Source organism: Giraffa tippelskirchi, chromosome 1 (genome assembly GCF_054371585.1).
Source record: "Giraffa tippelskirchi isolate mGirTip1 chromosome 1, T2T-mGirTip1v1.2.pri, whole genome shotgun sequence".
NCBI classification, from domain to species: Eukaryota; Metazoa; Chordata; class Mammalia; order Artiodactyla; family Giraffidae; genus Giraffa; species Giraffa tippelskirchi.
The window spans coordinates 98,499,280-98,515,107 of record NC_137275.1 but is presented as its reverse complement, the minus strand read 5'-3'; the positions used below and the strand labels follow the sequence as shown (position 1 = coordinate 98,515,107).

General features: G+C 38.9%; 1 protein-coding gene across 9 annotated transcripts in view; it reads right to left on the bottom strand.

The window, feature by feature from the left end:
- UGT8 (UDP glycosyltransferase 8) overlaps window positions 1-15,828 on the bottom strand; it is a 93,068-nt gene that overhangs the window by 51,623 nt on the left and 25,617 nt on the right. For 8 of the 9 annotated variants that reach the window (XM_081485333.1, XM_081485323.1, XM_081485387.1 and 5 more), the window contains one exon: window positions 11,054-11,877. In XM_081485333.1, coding sequence (XP_081341459.1) covers window positions 11,054-11,875 — 822 coding nt within the window. In that variant the 5' untranslated portion in view covers window positions 11,876-11,877. Of the gene's footprint in view, window positions 1-11,053; window positions 11,901-15,828 lie in introns of all 9 variants that reach the window. The other variant, XM_081485398.1, reaches the window with a different exon arrangement.

Here is a 15,828-nt window from a genome sequence, read left to right as displayed (position 1 = left end):
TTGAGCTAACTCAGGGAGACAGTGAAGGACAGGGAAGCCTGGTGTGTTGCAGTCCATGGGTTGCAAAGAGCTGGACACGACTTAGCGACTGAACAACAAGCACAAACGAAGAAACTATGATTTGCACTGAACATTGCTAACCTGGTGCCAGGCACACACTAGGCACTCAATAAACATGCACTGAATATATAACTAAAGAGCTATCTATCCTTTTTATGAGTGGCCATCCCTTTGTGTTTTGCAAAACGTTTGCCCTGCCACACACAAGAAGTTCTCAATGGACTTTCCATTGAAAAAAAAAAAAACCTTAAGCTGGTTTAACTGTTCTTCACACTGGGATGACAACAGTAGGCAGAGAAATTAATTATTAGCCTCAGGATTTTAATAATATTTATCAAGCCATTTGAGCTGCTTTTTACTGATAAAAGCTCTGGTAATTTACCATTTAAAAACATTTTATCCCAGTTTTGTTAAATAACCTGGGCAAATGCACCAGCTTTTACAACTTGAAATTATATTAATTCAAAATATATGAATAAGGTCCTATGCTTTGTAAAGTGCTGCAGAACTAGGTTGGAGAAGGCAATAGCACCCCACTCCAGTACTCTTGCCTGGAAAATCCCATGGACGAAGGAGCCTGGTAGGCTACAGTCCATGGGGTCACTAAGAGTCAGACACAACTGAGTGACTTCATTTTCACTTTTCACTTTCATGCATTGGAGAAGGAAATGGCAACCCGCTCCAGTGTTCTTGCCTGGAGAATCCCAGGGACAGGGAAGCCTGGTGGGCTGCCGTCTATGGGGTCGCACAGAGTTGGACACGACTGAAGCGACTTTGCAGCAGCAGCAGCAGCAGAACTAGGTATGCAAGTGGGTGGGATATAAATGATGACTAAACTGGGAACTCTGTTCTCAGAGAGTTTCTTCCATTATTCTTTCTGAAAGGTCTTCAGTTTTTCAGAACCTAGTGATTTTCTTAGAGATATATGCAGCTGATTTTCTCTAGATCTAATTGAGCATAAAGCAATTCAAAGCAACTGACAATTATTAAGTAGTTACTATATTCAAAGAAGTATAAAATCAGGTCAGCTTACTTTGCCAGGTTTATTCTTACTGTATCATATATCTAGGGGGAAAAAGAGAGAAGCACATTGAGGGAAAATATTCATGACATTAAGTTTTCCCCTCTTGCGTTTGAACACCATAACTCTTCCAAAAGCCACTCTGACAAAAGTCATCCGTATGAAATAATCTAAGAAAATGACCATTTTAATAGGCACTCTTCTCTTTCAGGTGGACAAACCTTTTTAGGAAAAAAGCAGACATGCTTTGTCTGTCTCATGCCTCTTTCTCTCTCACACAGCACTTTCTAAAACAAATGCTCTGTTAAAAGGCTAATTAACTGACTGCATTTATATTGATAGAATCAGAAATCTTGACTCTCCTACTAACAGTGATTCCTGTAACAGTGATAAATGCTGCTTTACAAAAATATACCTTGACAGAAAGCCAAAAGACAATGGTGGAGGAATGCATATCCCATTCTGGTCCATGTACTGTGCAGCTAGCAGCACAGCTGCTTTTTCATTGTGCAGAAGGTCTCTGGGCTGCAACTGCTTCATTATCAGGGTTTAAAGAACAGGCCTTCCAGTACCAACACATAGGGTTCTGGTCTATAGAGTTTTATCATTTTTACTTTGGTGCCCAGTTCCTACCACTGAGTATAGGCACTGTGAGTGCCCTTGCCACACTTTTCCCCGTGCTCTGTGAAATGACGCTTCATCCGCACTGTGAGGAGGAGTTTTCTAGACTCTACGATTTCAGTGGAATAAGAATATATTCTGGGTTAAGAAGTACCTGAAAAAGTACACCCCACTACTTCAATGCCTATCTCTCTTTGGCTATCTGTCCTGTTTGCTTGCTACAAAAATACCCATTATAAAGCCACTCTTGGCCCAGGACAACACTGGGTTTATCAGGCAGGGACCAGTTTTGGCTTATGTGCATGCTCAGGGTTTGCTGATTTATAAGAGAGATGCCTTCAATGTAAAAAGATAAAAGTGGTTGTCACAGTGTAAAAAATACAGATATCCCTTGAACAACATGGATTTGAACTACATGGATCCACTTACACACTGATTTTTTTCAATATTAAATACTACCATAGTACATGATCCATGGTCAGTTGAATCCACAAATGAGCAACTTTAAATAAAGAGGAACTGTGTACACAGATACTACTATAAATTACACGTGGATTTTGAGGGCACAGAGGGTCAACATCCCAACCCCTGTGTTGTCAATGGTCAGCTGTATTTTCTGAATAAGCAAGCTAATATAAAGACTGACTCTAAATACCAAACTCTCATTTTGTTGTATTTATAAGAGATATATTGACATATTATAAATACAAAAAATGTTTGATGGGTAGTGAGCATTTACAGAATGCTATATAGTAAATAACACTCTGCTTGTTACTAGATTTTGGACAAAAGATTGCACATAAAAGCTAAAATATCTTAGCACATGACTCCTTAGAATTTTATAAAAAGGCATTTATGTAATATGACTTTAAAATCACAGCCTGCTTTGATCCAATGCTGTATGATACAATATTTTTAGAGTGTTATAAAAAAAAAAGTGGTGGAGATGAAGGAAATAGGGAGAAGAGTTAAAGGATATTAGTTCTGAAGACCTTACCTACTATTAACATGGTTGCACATGGATGATCTATTTAGATCTGCTTCCTAGAGCAAGGGATGATACATAACAGCATCATCATAATTTCACAAAACAAAATGACAAGGTAATGGGTTCTCCAGATATACAATGGAATCCATGGCTCTCCTAGTCCTTGAAATCTAGATATGTATACACATGTATGGTGGTACAACTTATACTGAAAGTAATCTTCTAGAAGAGAAGAGACTCTATAACGATGAGGAAAAAATTATTCTCAGACAAAATACATTACATGCTGTAATTAAAATGTATAATTCGTGCAGACCATCGGAATCTAGGTCAGTGGTTCCCATAGTGTGGTTAGTCCTTAGACCAGCAACAGCAGCCTCACCATGACCTAGGAACTTGTTACAAATGAGTAAGGCCCATCTCAGGCCTCCTAGCTGGCCCTACAATCCATGTTTTAACAAGAATGTAATGGGGTTCTGATATAAACAACACTATGGAGAGTGAAGGAATCAGACACAAGAGACAACTTGGGCAGCTTATAGAGATCTAGGAAGAAGCGAGGATGAACACTGAAGTTGACTGCAGAATCTGCACCTCAGATCTTAGAATAAAATTTCAAACTTTTTTTTTTGAAGGTTATGTCCGACTTTTTGTGACCCCATGGACTGTAGCCTGCCAGGTTCCTCCATGGAATTTCCCAGGGCAAGAATACAGGAGTAGGTAGCCATTCCCTTCTCCAGGGGATCTTCCCAAACCGGGGATCGCACCTGGGTCTCCTGAATCGCAGGCAGATTCTCTACCATCTGAGCCACCGGTACAGGGTTATCTAATCTAATAATCTAGTGCAGCAGGGTCAGAGTGTGGAGGAGAGTCTGGGTAGAACCTCTGGTTAGGAGGCAGGTATTTATTTGTTTGGAGCATCTCCTTAGGTCCGACAGGAATGAGAAGCACAGAGGAGGAGAAGGAACAAGGATGGAGCCAGCAGAACAGGGGCTGGAGTCACTGCTCCTCCATTTAAAGGACTGAAAAACCACAGATACAATCTCTGAGCTTAAAGAAGCCAGCATCTGGAAGTACCAGGAGGGCACTCCCTTAACAGGACATACTGTCAGCTTCTGCTCATTTCTTAAGACTCAGATGTCTAATTCCCATATAGTTCACTTGCTATTTTCCTTCTACTTCAGTGAGAAAGAGGATGAAGGAAAGGGAAATAAACATCCCCAAGATGCCAACCCCTGAAATGAGTAGGGGTGATGCCACAGACACTTCCTCCACCTCTGAAACCATTCTTCTGTTTGCCAGGTGGAAGACAGCAGGTGAGAGCGATTTAGTAACTGGCGCTCACCTTCAGTAATGAGAGTTATTGGAACAATAATAAGAACAAGAACTATCCCCACCAGGCATTGTCATGGCTCTCATTCCTTGAAACCCTCTTAAGTAAGCACATCCTCACTTTAAGGAGGCTGACACCCTCCCTCTCCAAGTCTTATTAAGGCCAAGATTAAAGGCCAGGGCCATTTGGCTGAAAAAGCCCATGTTTTTCCATCCGGCTACTTTGCCACAGCCCCTGGACATTTTGGCATAAAAAATTCCATAAACAAAACTATGAAATAGGTAGCTTGTCTCCAAAGCCACCACTTCCTCAGAAGCTCAGGCTCACTCGGTCCTTTCTGTCAAAATCTACACGCAGGAATAGATCTGACAAACTCATGGACAGTAGCGATTTTCATTTCCAAACTAGAAATGTTTGGCTTGGGATGAGAGTATTTGTGAAAAATATTATTCTAAAAACTGGTGCAACTATTTAATTGTGAGAATTACCATTTGTAAAAATGATCAGTTAAAAAATATTTTCCTTGATATTGCCACTGTTTAACATCTAAATGAACAACTCTGCTGGGCATCTTAAAGCTTAAATACCTAATAGCAGAGGAAGAAAGATGTTAAAAATTATGTCAGACTGCACTTTCAATTATACTTGGGTCTTTAAAAGTATCAGGAAACTCTTGCAAGCCTATAATGCTTACAGAAGCAACTGATAAGCTATTCAAAACTACAGTGCTGCTTAGAAAACCACCGTATCAGTGAACTAAAGAGTACTTGTTGATAGTTGCCACACTGCCCAATTTACTTCCTGGATAGATTCACTTAGTCAGGTAATCTGGTTTCTCACTACAAAATAAAGACAAAATATATGATCCAGGAAGGGGAACACATGTAAACCCATGGCTGATTCATGTCAATGTATGGCAAAAACTATTACAATATTGTAAAGTAATTAGCCCCCAACTAAAATAAATAAATTTATTAAAAAAAAAATATATATGATCCACTTACAAAACTTCTGCAAGAAATATCTGCAACATTTTACATTAATGAATTACCATGGTGGTGCTGAATGCTTTTTCACTCAGTCATGTCCAACTCTTTTGCGAACCTATGGACTATAACCCACCAGACTCCTCTGTTCATGGGATTTTTTCCAGGCAAGGATACTGGAGGCGGGTTGCCATTTTCTCCTCCAGGGGATCTCCCCAACGCAGAGACTGAAGCTGTGTCTTCTGCATCTCCAGTATTTGGAAGGTAAATTCTTTACCACTGAGCCACCTAGGAAGCCTATGAATTCCCATAGGGAATCTATTATTTACACCCAACTATCATGTTGTGGTGAATCTTTCAGCTAAGAATTAGTAGTTGAAATTAAATCATCCATCTCTTCCAAATGTTATAGTTCTCAATCTTCCGATCCCTGCATAGCTACCAATATAGCACATGAATAAAGGCATCCTAAAAAATTATTTGTAAGTGATGGTATCCAAAATTAAGAACCAACAATAAAACACATATATATTGATTAAATTATATTTACTTAAAAGAGGACAATTGAATCAATATAATACAATAGTTATAATCCTATCTCTAGCTTTATATTTCAAGAAATAATTTATATGCAACATACTATTTAAATAGCCTTCAGTTCAGTTCAGTTGCTCAGTCGTGTCTGACTCTTTGCGACCCGTGGACTTCAGCACACCAGGCTTCCCTGTCCATCACCATGATTTTCCATATTTGCTGCAACCCTGGATCAGTCTGTTAGCCCCAGTGACTGTGGTCCCATAACTCAGCCTAGACATTCATTCACTCTTGGGGAAGTCAGCTTTCCAGTTCCATATGTAATAATAAGGAAAGGCTTCTAGGTGACTCAATAAAGACTACATATAAAAAGCCACTGTTTTGCTCCTCAGTTTTATTCTTCTTCTCATAACCTGATCTACTCACAAGTGGGTTAATCTAATGAATCTGTTGCACAATGTCTCCCCCCACCCCAAACCTTTCTCTGTGAGGGAGTTCTGGCAAATGACAAAATGAACAACAGTGAGTATCTCATGACCCTGTCCTTGGTCTCTGGCTCTTTCTTATCTCTGTTCATCTTTTTATCTTATCTGTATCTCTTCCCAGGACTGTTTCCCTAATTTAAAAAATGTCTGTACAAATGGTGCAATGAAAATGCCTTTCATACCCCTAGCCTGGCAATAAAGCTCCTCTGCAGTCCAGCTGCAATGGTATCTGATCATAAATTTGAAATAAACAAATAATGGTTATAATATTAACAATATTGTTATGCTAACTGAATCACCTATTTTTTGACAACTATTTCTATTTGATGCATTTCGTTTAATTTCAAACAGTTATTGAATGACTACCATTTTCCAGGCACTCAGGGTACAAAGGTTATCCACCTTGTTGTCCACCCTTTAAGGCATCCACACCTGAGTAGGGGAGAAAACCATGTAAAAAAACAATAATTAAGATACACTCTGTTAGGTGCAATGATAGTTCAGGCCTGTAGAAGCTGAAAAGTGGCAGAGATTAGCCGCTTAGCAGGGCTAGACCACTTTCCGCCAGTGGGAAATCATCTAAAAATTATCACCTCAAATGTGAATTTTAATAATCAAAAGACTCCCTAAGTAAATGTACTATTCTTTGCTAATATTATTGTTATTATCTCCTAGTCAAACTACTAAAAGCTATAGTCACCCCCTATTAGATGTTATTATTTATTTCATCCACATTTAATACTTGAAGGATCTAGTCAAACGGGGAACTATTTACAGACTTCCTTCCTGGAGGAAGTAAACCTTTAAAAAAACAAATTGTTCCTATGTTCTCTACCACACTGTAATGATAGAAGCCACAATATGGATATGGTCCAATCTAAACCTCTTCCTCTAAAGGTCATTACTCCTGTTGTAGGCAGTTGGTAGTAAATAGTACGATGAGTCAGGTATATGCATTTATAAATCATTCTATTATCAGTGCAAACAATTTCTTCACTCTACACCAATACAACATGATGCAATCAAAAGGATCTGGATTCTGGCTGATTTCTATCATTAAATCTCTGAAACACAAGTGTTAGTCTCTCAGTCAGGTGCGAGTCTTTGCAATCCATGGACTGTGTAGCCTGCCAGGCTCCTCTGTCCATTGGTTTTCCTAGGCAAGAATACTGGAGTGAGTTGCCATTTCTTTCTCCAAGGAAGGGTACAAATGGCGTAATTTGACTAATATATACAGTCCTCACTATCTTTGAGCTATCAAATAAAGATTAGTGAAACTGTCTCTGCATAGTTTTGAATATGTTGTGCTTAGTCACTCAGTCGTGTCCAACTCTTTGCGAGCCCGAGGACTGTAGCCCACCAGGCTCCTCTGTCCATGGGCTTCTCCAGGCAAGAATACCAGAGTGGGTTGCCATTCCCTTCTCCAAAGGAACTTCCTGACCCACAGACTGAACCCAGGTCTCCTGCACTGCAAACAGATTCTTTACGGTATGAGCTACAGGGAAGTTCCTTGAATATGCTATAAATGTATAAATGAGTAAAATAAGTAATGAGAGATGCAGGCATCTTGACAAAATATCTAATTCATAGCAAAACAATCTATGTTTCACCTGGCTGTGCCACAAACTGTGCGGCCTGGATGAGACACTCAAATTCTTTTAATCTCCTATGTGACAAATGAATGGGTCATTTCCTGTATTTTGAGGTGGAAAAGTGGAGCTGAACTAGATGCTCTCTAGAGTTTCTTTAGGTTCAAACATTGTGAAAGCTTCGGAAAAATGTCTTTTAGATATTTTTCTCTACCTTTTTATCCCAGGCTATGAAAAGAAATCTCACTGTCAAATCATTTCTAGACATCTGGAAAACTTAATCCATTGCCAGTGTGAGACACCAACGCGGTTAACAATTAAGCTGTTGTTAGTGAATCATGTGTTCTAAGAGGCCACTTGCTGGGCTCTATTATCTTACTGTCACAACTATGACCTGTAAATAATACAGGCATTTGAGAAACTCACTAACTTTTAGAATGCTGAGGTACAGTTTATTGTATCAAACAAATCTACTAGAGAAATCTCAATAGAAATGCACGCGTTCCAAAGCATATAAAACCTCACTAGGGTAGGGAATATATGAACGGATAAGACCCACCATTCTTCAAAATTCTCCCTATTGAAGAACTTTGTAAATGGAACACTGAAGTGAAAATGGCCCTTCACACTTTATAACCTCACAGATTTTCAGTGATAATAATATACTTATCCCTGATGGTTCAGTGGATAAAGAATCTGCCTGAATGCAGAAGACACAAGAGATGCAGGTTCGATCCCTGTGTTGGAAAGATCCCCTGGAGGAGGAAATGGCAACCCACTCCAATATTCTTGCCTGGAGAACCCCAGCAGTAGAGGAGTCTGGTGGGCCATAGTCACCAGACTATGTGTCACTCAGACACGACTGAGCACACACACACACAATATACTTATCTAGGTTCACATACACAACATATACTCAGGCCAGACGTGTATACTTCTGAGTGTGACACCTAACTGTCAGAGCCAAAGCAATAATTGTAAATAAAGAGCACATATTCAAAAGAATAATTACAAAATGTCCAGAGAGGAAAAAAAAGGACAGGGAAGCCCACAAAGTAGGTCAAACCAGTGCCAAACTAGAAATTATGGAAACTCAGAAAACATCCTGGGTGATAACATTATAGGGAGTTCCAAAAACCACACAAAAGCTGCTTTTAAAGTAAAACAAAGTATACAGTAACCCAGTTTATCCACATGGTATATGTTCCAAGACCCCCAGTGGATGCTTGAAATCTTGAATAATACTGAACCCTATATATACCACGCTCTTTCCTACACATACATACCTATGATGAAGTTTAATTTACAAATCAGGCACAAATCAACAATAATAACTAAAAATAAAATAGATTACAATACACTGCAATAGACATTATGTGAATGTGGTTTCTCTCAATATCTTATTGGGCTCTACTCTCCCTTCTTGTGATGACATGAAATGAGACATGATCAGATGGAGTAAGGTGAATGACATAGGCATTACGATATAGAGTTGGGCTACAGCAGGCGGATCATCTGCTCCAGGTGACGCTAGATCACAGAGCCATGATGATGTCGTTGGCTGGAGGTCAGAAGCAGACCACATGGATGGATGGGGATTCAGGGAAGCACGGGCCAGGACCGAGCTGGACCATATAGGATATCATACTTTACTACTCAAAACAATGTACAATTTAAAACTCACAAATTTGTTGATTCATGGAATTTTCCAATTAATATTTTCATACTATGGCTGATCGAGGATAACTGAGCTACACAAAAGGAAGGACTACTGTAATGAAACCATAAGGACCAAGGCTATTTTACTAAGCATCCAGTAGTGTTTTGTACTTATAGTTCAAGTTGCTACAATACGGGAAAAATGAACGTCACTAATTCCTTCTTCCGTATAAAGAGGGGAGACAGTATTCAAACAAAAATTCAAAGGAACAGGCAAAATGGCAGTGCTCTGGTTGGGAAAAGATGAAGACTTGAAGGGAGCAGGGCTGATATGCCTGACATTAGGAATGACTCAGTTCAGGTAGAGATAAACTTGCTTCCGGGACTTTTAGAAGCTATTTCTGAAGTTTGATTTTAGATACTTTTAGGAAGGGGGTAATACATCACACAGTGACTCTGAAAGAGACTAATTGAAATTTCAAAGTGGGCTTGATAAGGGCTGACACAGCCTGAGATTAACCTTTATCCTTTACAGATGGCATCAGAAAGAACAACTGCTCTCTCTCTCCTAGTCTTCACCAGTGGCAATCTAGGGTTTATGGGTCAAAGATCTGGCAAGTTCTATTTCTTCATGTTACATGAAATATATCAAAGTGTTATTTATTAAATATGTTTCTAATGGAGGTGTGAGAGAAATCTACAGGCTATATATTTCAATCACCTTATTTCCCCATGAGAAAATTCTGCCCAGAGATTGTACTTATGTGATACCTATGGGAGAAAATCTAGACTGACTCTTCATCAAGACTCTGGCGGATTTCTTTAAATGTAGTGACCAGAGTTAGAAATGAACACTTTGACTGTTGTTGTGAGTGGCTACTTTAAGAATTTTAAGAGTAGAAACGGCTGCTGTAGAGAAAAATATAGAACAGGCCCTACACTTCTGATAAATGCCATCAGAGGTTGAGTTTAAATCCAGAGTCAACCTGAGGTTGGAAATTCCCCTAAAACAACAGACATGCAATATGGCTCCTACAGGTTTTGAGATATCTAATTGAGAAAAAAAAAAAAAAGCCAAACTAGGATGAAGAATAGAACACAAGTATATTTGCTGACAGCTCAGCCAGAAAGAAGAAATTAGGTTTGACTCGGAGAGTAAACAGGTTTTGTTAAAATGTAATTAATTCCATCTTTGACATGAAATCACAGTGAGGCATGATTTCTTTAAATAGTTTTACTAACTTAAAATCAGCATCCTAGTCTGATGGAAGTTACTATTTCATTTTTATTGTTGGACATAAACTTTTTAGCGGTCATGACTGCTGAAAGAAGAACCACTACTAACATTGTTCTACTTATTTGAGTTCACAGGACCTAACCTGGATGCGGAGACTTGAGTTTGTGCTTTCTGGGGGAGATCAGCAGGAGCTCTGTGTTTAATTAAAAGTGAAATCACTTATACTCATTAAAACGAACTATCTAACTCCATTCCTCTCAGAGTTATAACTTAATCAAAAATCTACTTCTCAGACAGTCTACTGACCATATGGCACAGTGGCCTCTTGGTGTTATAGAAATGCTCATTCAAAGCAGGAATGCATTCCATAGGAGTGGGCACAGACAAATAAAAGGACCTTGGCAGGCTCTGTGTCTTAACAACTTTTTAGAATAGCATCTATTATCCAACAATACCCAATCCTCTTTCTTCTAAAAATCCAAACAGACAAACTGACATTTATATTAAGAAAAGATTACCAAGGAGTTCAGCAAACCTTACTTCTGGTAGTGGGCTGGCCGGTTTGGTTAGGATTCCTCCTACATAAACAACATTAGGCAGGGTGGGTCTCGGGAACTCCAGTGCTACGTCTGTACACAGCATCCACAAGCTGGACCCGTGAACCAAGTCATACATGGACTTCTCTGGCAGCAGGTTGTACTTCTGCATGATCCTTTCATATTTGGGAAGAACCAGAAAGCTGATCCCTATTCTGGAAATGAGGTAAACGCCGGTATTTTTCATCCTTTGCAGCAGGTTCATGTGGTCTGTGAGGAGTGAGTTAAACTCTGGGACGTAAGCCAAGGGGGCAGGAGCACCCACTTCAGCAGGATACCAAAGGCCAGTTGAAAATACAGCATATTTCACCCCCAAGAGATGAGCTATCACAAATCCACACATGTCATTAGGGTCCACCAGCAGCAGGTCAAACTTCTCCTTTTTTAGACCCTGAATCAGGGCATGGTTGCCAACCATCATGTCACAGTTCTTAGTATAGTGATCCAGTATGTCAAACAGTTCGATTGCTGTCAATCTCCCAGAGAAAATATTCCGCATTTTGGACTGCAGGAAAGCATCCGAGGTGGTACTGTTAAAGATCCCTGGGTAGCGCTGGAGGCTGTAGTGATTAGATGGCGCGATGTCTCTGCCTTCAGAGAGGAGGAACACTGTGTGGTGGCCTCTCTCGTGCAAGGCCGAGGCTAGTGTCTTGAAAATGTACATATGGCTTTCAAACATAATTGGCGGCACGATGATGATTTTGGCAGCCTTGGCTATCCCCACAGCACTCCACAGGAGCATGAAATACGGAGTGTAAGACTTCATAGCTGAAATGACAACCAGAAAACTACTTAAAACAGACTGCAATCCTCACCATTCAAAACCATTCCAAAGATGCTTTTTCACAGGATCTGATGATCTAGTACTTTGCCTAAGGATGGCTTTAAAAAATTATCCCAGTATATGTTCTATCTCTTCATTTCTGAAAGGTGTCTCTTAAAATATAGAATTGACAGTAAGACTGGCATAAACTGAAATAGATTAAAAATGTATCAGCTTTGGAACAACAATAGAGAACTCATTTTTTTTTTTTTAATTTGAAATGAAACCTGTAAGATTGAATTTGAAAAAAGATCCCTCTTCTTTGAATAAGAGCTATAAGCCATCTATGAAACATTTGTTTATCAGGCTTCTTATTTGGGGGTATATCAGCATGTATGTCTCTTTTTAAATCATTTTATCACAGCAGTAACATTCCCCAATTATGACTAAAGCATACCAAAGAAAGATTATGTATCAGAAAATCATTCTTACAAGTAGCAATTCTATAGAAAATATGTTTTTACACAGGAGAAAAAAATGACCTTTAATGTGACTTTCTCCTTTATCTAAATACCCTTAAGTATCCTGGCCAATTCTGTTTATGTAATTTATATCAATTTGCTGACTCATTTCAGGGCATTATCTAAAAGAGAAACCTTTAATACAAAAGTTCAAGAGGGTTAACTGGATCTCAGTAAATACTTGTGAAAGAGATGGCTGATGAGTGACTATGTCCTTGACTATACTTCCTGTGTTGTAACTCAGGTGCAAAGGACAAGTACACAGGATGGCTAATGTCTCTTCTACTTTTTTGCTTTAACAAAGTATATACAATAGTTAGAGTCACCTACCATTTTTTAAGAAATACCTATGTGGGCCACTGAATATGGAAACTTGCCCTACCTACCCAATATAATTTACACCTAGATTCTAAATTAGCCTCCAAATAGGGAAAGATCTAAACAATAATTACCCATGAGAACTGGACTTTTCTACTTCAAAGAACAACTCAAAATACATTTATATGCAATCATCAAATCAATATGTGTTTACCCATCATGTATTAACCATCCTGCTTGTACAAATTCCTGCCATCTAAACACAGTTTAAACAACTATACCTTCTCAACATTCAAACACTGCAAGAAACCTAAAAAAAAAGAAGAAATCAATAGCAGGCAAATGATAGATTCTTCCAATACCAAGATTAAACTATAAAATATATTTCCAGATGCTTTTCAAACCAATTCCAAATGATACTATATCATTAAGTTATCATTACTATAACAGTAAACTGAAGTAATATGTGTTATAAACATACGAAAGCCTATGTTAAATGGTGCCTAAATTAATGTGAGGCCTTTAAAAAAATAATTTGGAGCAACTGCTGTTTCTATAGCAATGACATTTATTCTATAATTACAATGTCAATGAAAGAAGAAAATTAAGTAGCCAATCTTGGAGCAAACGTTCCAGGCCTTTATCCTCCTGTGCTGTCTCTCCAAACGTGTCTTTGTGGTGTAGCCTTCTGCCAATGGTGGTGGTGGTTTAGTCACTAAGTCGCGTCCAACTCTTGTGACCCATGGACTATAGCCCATCAGGCTCCTCTCTCCACGGGCTTTCCCAGGCAAGAATACTGGAGTGGGTTGCCATTTCCTTCTCCAGCTTCTTTTCCCAACCCAGGGATCAAACCCGGTTCTCCTGCATTGCAGGTAGATTCTTTACCAACTGAGCCACCAGTGAAGCTCAGCCTTCTGCCCTTGCCAAGGAGGAAAAAAATTAGGAATTTTAAATAGACAAGTTATTAATTCTAAGAATGAGATCTATGCAGGAAAGTTATTTCGGCTGAACTCCCCACTGCTGTGAGTAATAGTGCCTGTTACTACTGGCATGTCCAAGAAAACCAACAGCATCTTGGACCAATGTTAGGCAACTGCTCTGCCAACTGTATTTCACATTTAGCTGAGCAGATGGTGAGCATACTCAGCTCCTTCAGCTGTAGTTATAACTGTTACTTTAACATAAATCACTAAAAAACAAAAGATAACAGTAGGGAAACAAATGCTTTCACTGCATTTCTTATTTTTTTCTTTTAGTATTTTAGTAATTACTGCAAAGTAAAAAGAAATCACACAAAACGACTGTTTAATCACAACTGCTTATGTTCTAGAACCACGCTGTCCAACAGAACTACTTGTGATGATGAAAATGTCCTATCTCCTTACCATCCAATATAGTAGCCTCTAGTGAGCAATTCCAATGTGATCAGTGTGGCTGAGGAACTTCTAAACTAGTCCTGTACTGCATGTGTATGTGTGTTAGTCACTTAGTCATATCCGACTCTTTGCAACCTCATGGATTGTAGCCCAGCAGGCTCCTCTGGCCATGGGATTTCCCAGTCAAGAATACTCGAGTGGTTAGCCATTTCCTTCTCCAGGGGATCTTTCTCACCCAGAAATTGCACCTGGGTCTCCTGCACTGCAGGCAGATATTTGACCATCTCAGCCACCAGTGGCTGTCGTATAACAAAATGAGGTTAGAAAAAGTACATAGATTCTGTACATGTAAATTATAAAACTATTCAGAAATGCCAATATTAATATGATAAAATATCTTCTAAAAATAATGTCTACTAGGTCATCATGTCTTCATGAAAAAGAACTGATTACCAACAAAGAAGCATCATTTGCACAAGTGTGTTATTCACTATTAAAATACAAATTTAATTATGAAGGGTTACAACAGCACTTAAATATCACCATCATGGATAACAGAATGACTAACACAACTACCAGTAAATGGTATGATCCTTGCTAGTCCAGAAATATCAAAATGTCTCAATTGAAAAGGTGGACTTCATTAATATTAAAATTTTCTTCTCTGAGAGACATAATGTCGAGAGAATTAAAAGATAAGCAACAGACTGGAAGAAACATTTGCAAAATATACATATAAAAAAGGATTGCTACCAAGATATGTAAGGAAGGAACTCAAATCTCAACAATAAAAAAACAAACAACCTGATTTAAAAGGGGCTAAAGATCTTAATAGACATCTCACCAAAGAAAATACAGATATGAAGTGAACATATGAGAAGATGCTCCACATCATATGTCATGAGGGCAATGCAAACTAAAACAATAACAAGGACTTCCTTGGTGACTCAGTGGTAAAGAATCTGCCTGCCAATGCAGGAGACGTGGGGTCAACCCTGGTTCGAGAAGATCAGATCCACTAAGGCCTTGTGTCACAACTATTGAGCCCGTGCTCCGGAGCCTGGGAGCCACAGCAACTGAAGCCCTAACAGCCTGTGCTCCCCAACAAGAGAGGCGATCCCAGTAAGAAGCCCGCACACGATGCTAGAGGGCAGTGCCACTCGCCACAACTAGAGAGAAGTCCATGCAGCAATGAAAACCCAGCATGGCCAAAAATAAATAAATAAATAAAACTATTAAAAAAATAAAGCAACTATACTGCAATAAAAAAAACAATGATACCACTACACATCTATTAAAGTGGTCAATATCCAGAACACTGACCACACCAAATGTCGGAGAGGGTATGGAACAACAGGAACTGTCACATTGCTGGTGGAGATGCAAAATAGTACAGACACTTTGGAAAACAAATCGGTGGTTTCTGATAAACTAAACATACTCTTACCATGTGACCCAGCAATTGTGCTCCTTGGCATTTACAGAAAAAAGATGAAAACAGATGTCTGCACAAAAATCTGCACATGAATGTTTATAACAGCTTTATTTATAATTGCCAAAACTTGGGAGTAACCAAGTACACCACCTAAAGCTAGGTGAATAAATTAGAAAACTGTGGTACATCGCTATGATGGAATATTATTCAGCACTAAAAAGAAATGAGCTATCAAGACATGAAAAGAGAAGGAGGAAATTAAAACATATATTTACTAAATGAAAGAAGCCTATCTGAAAAGGCTAC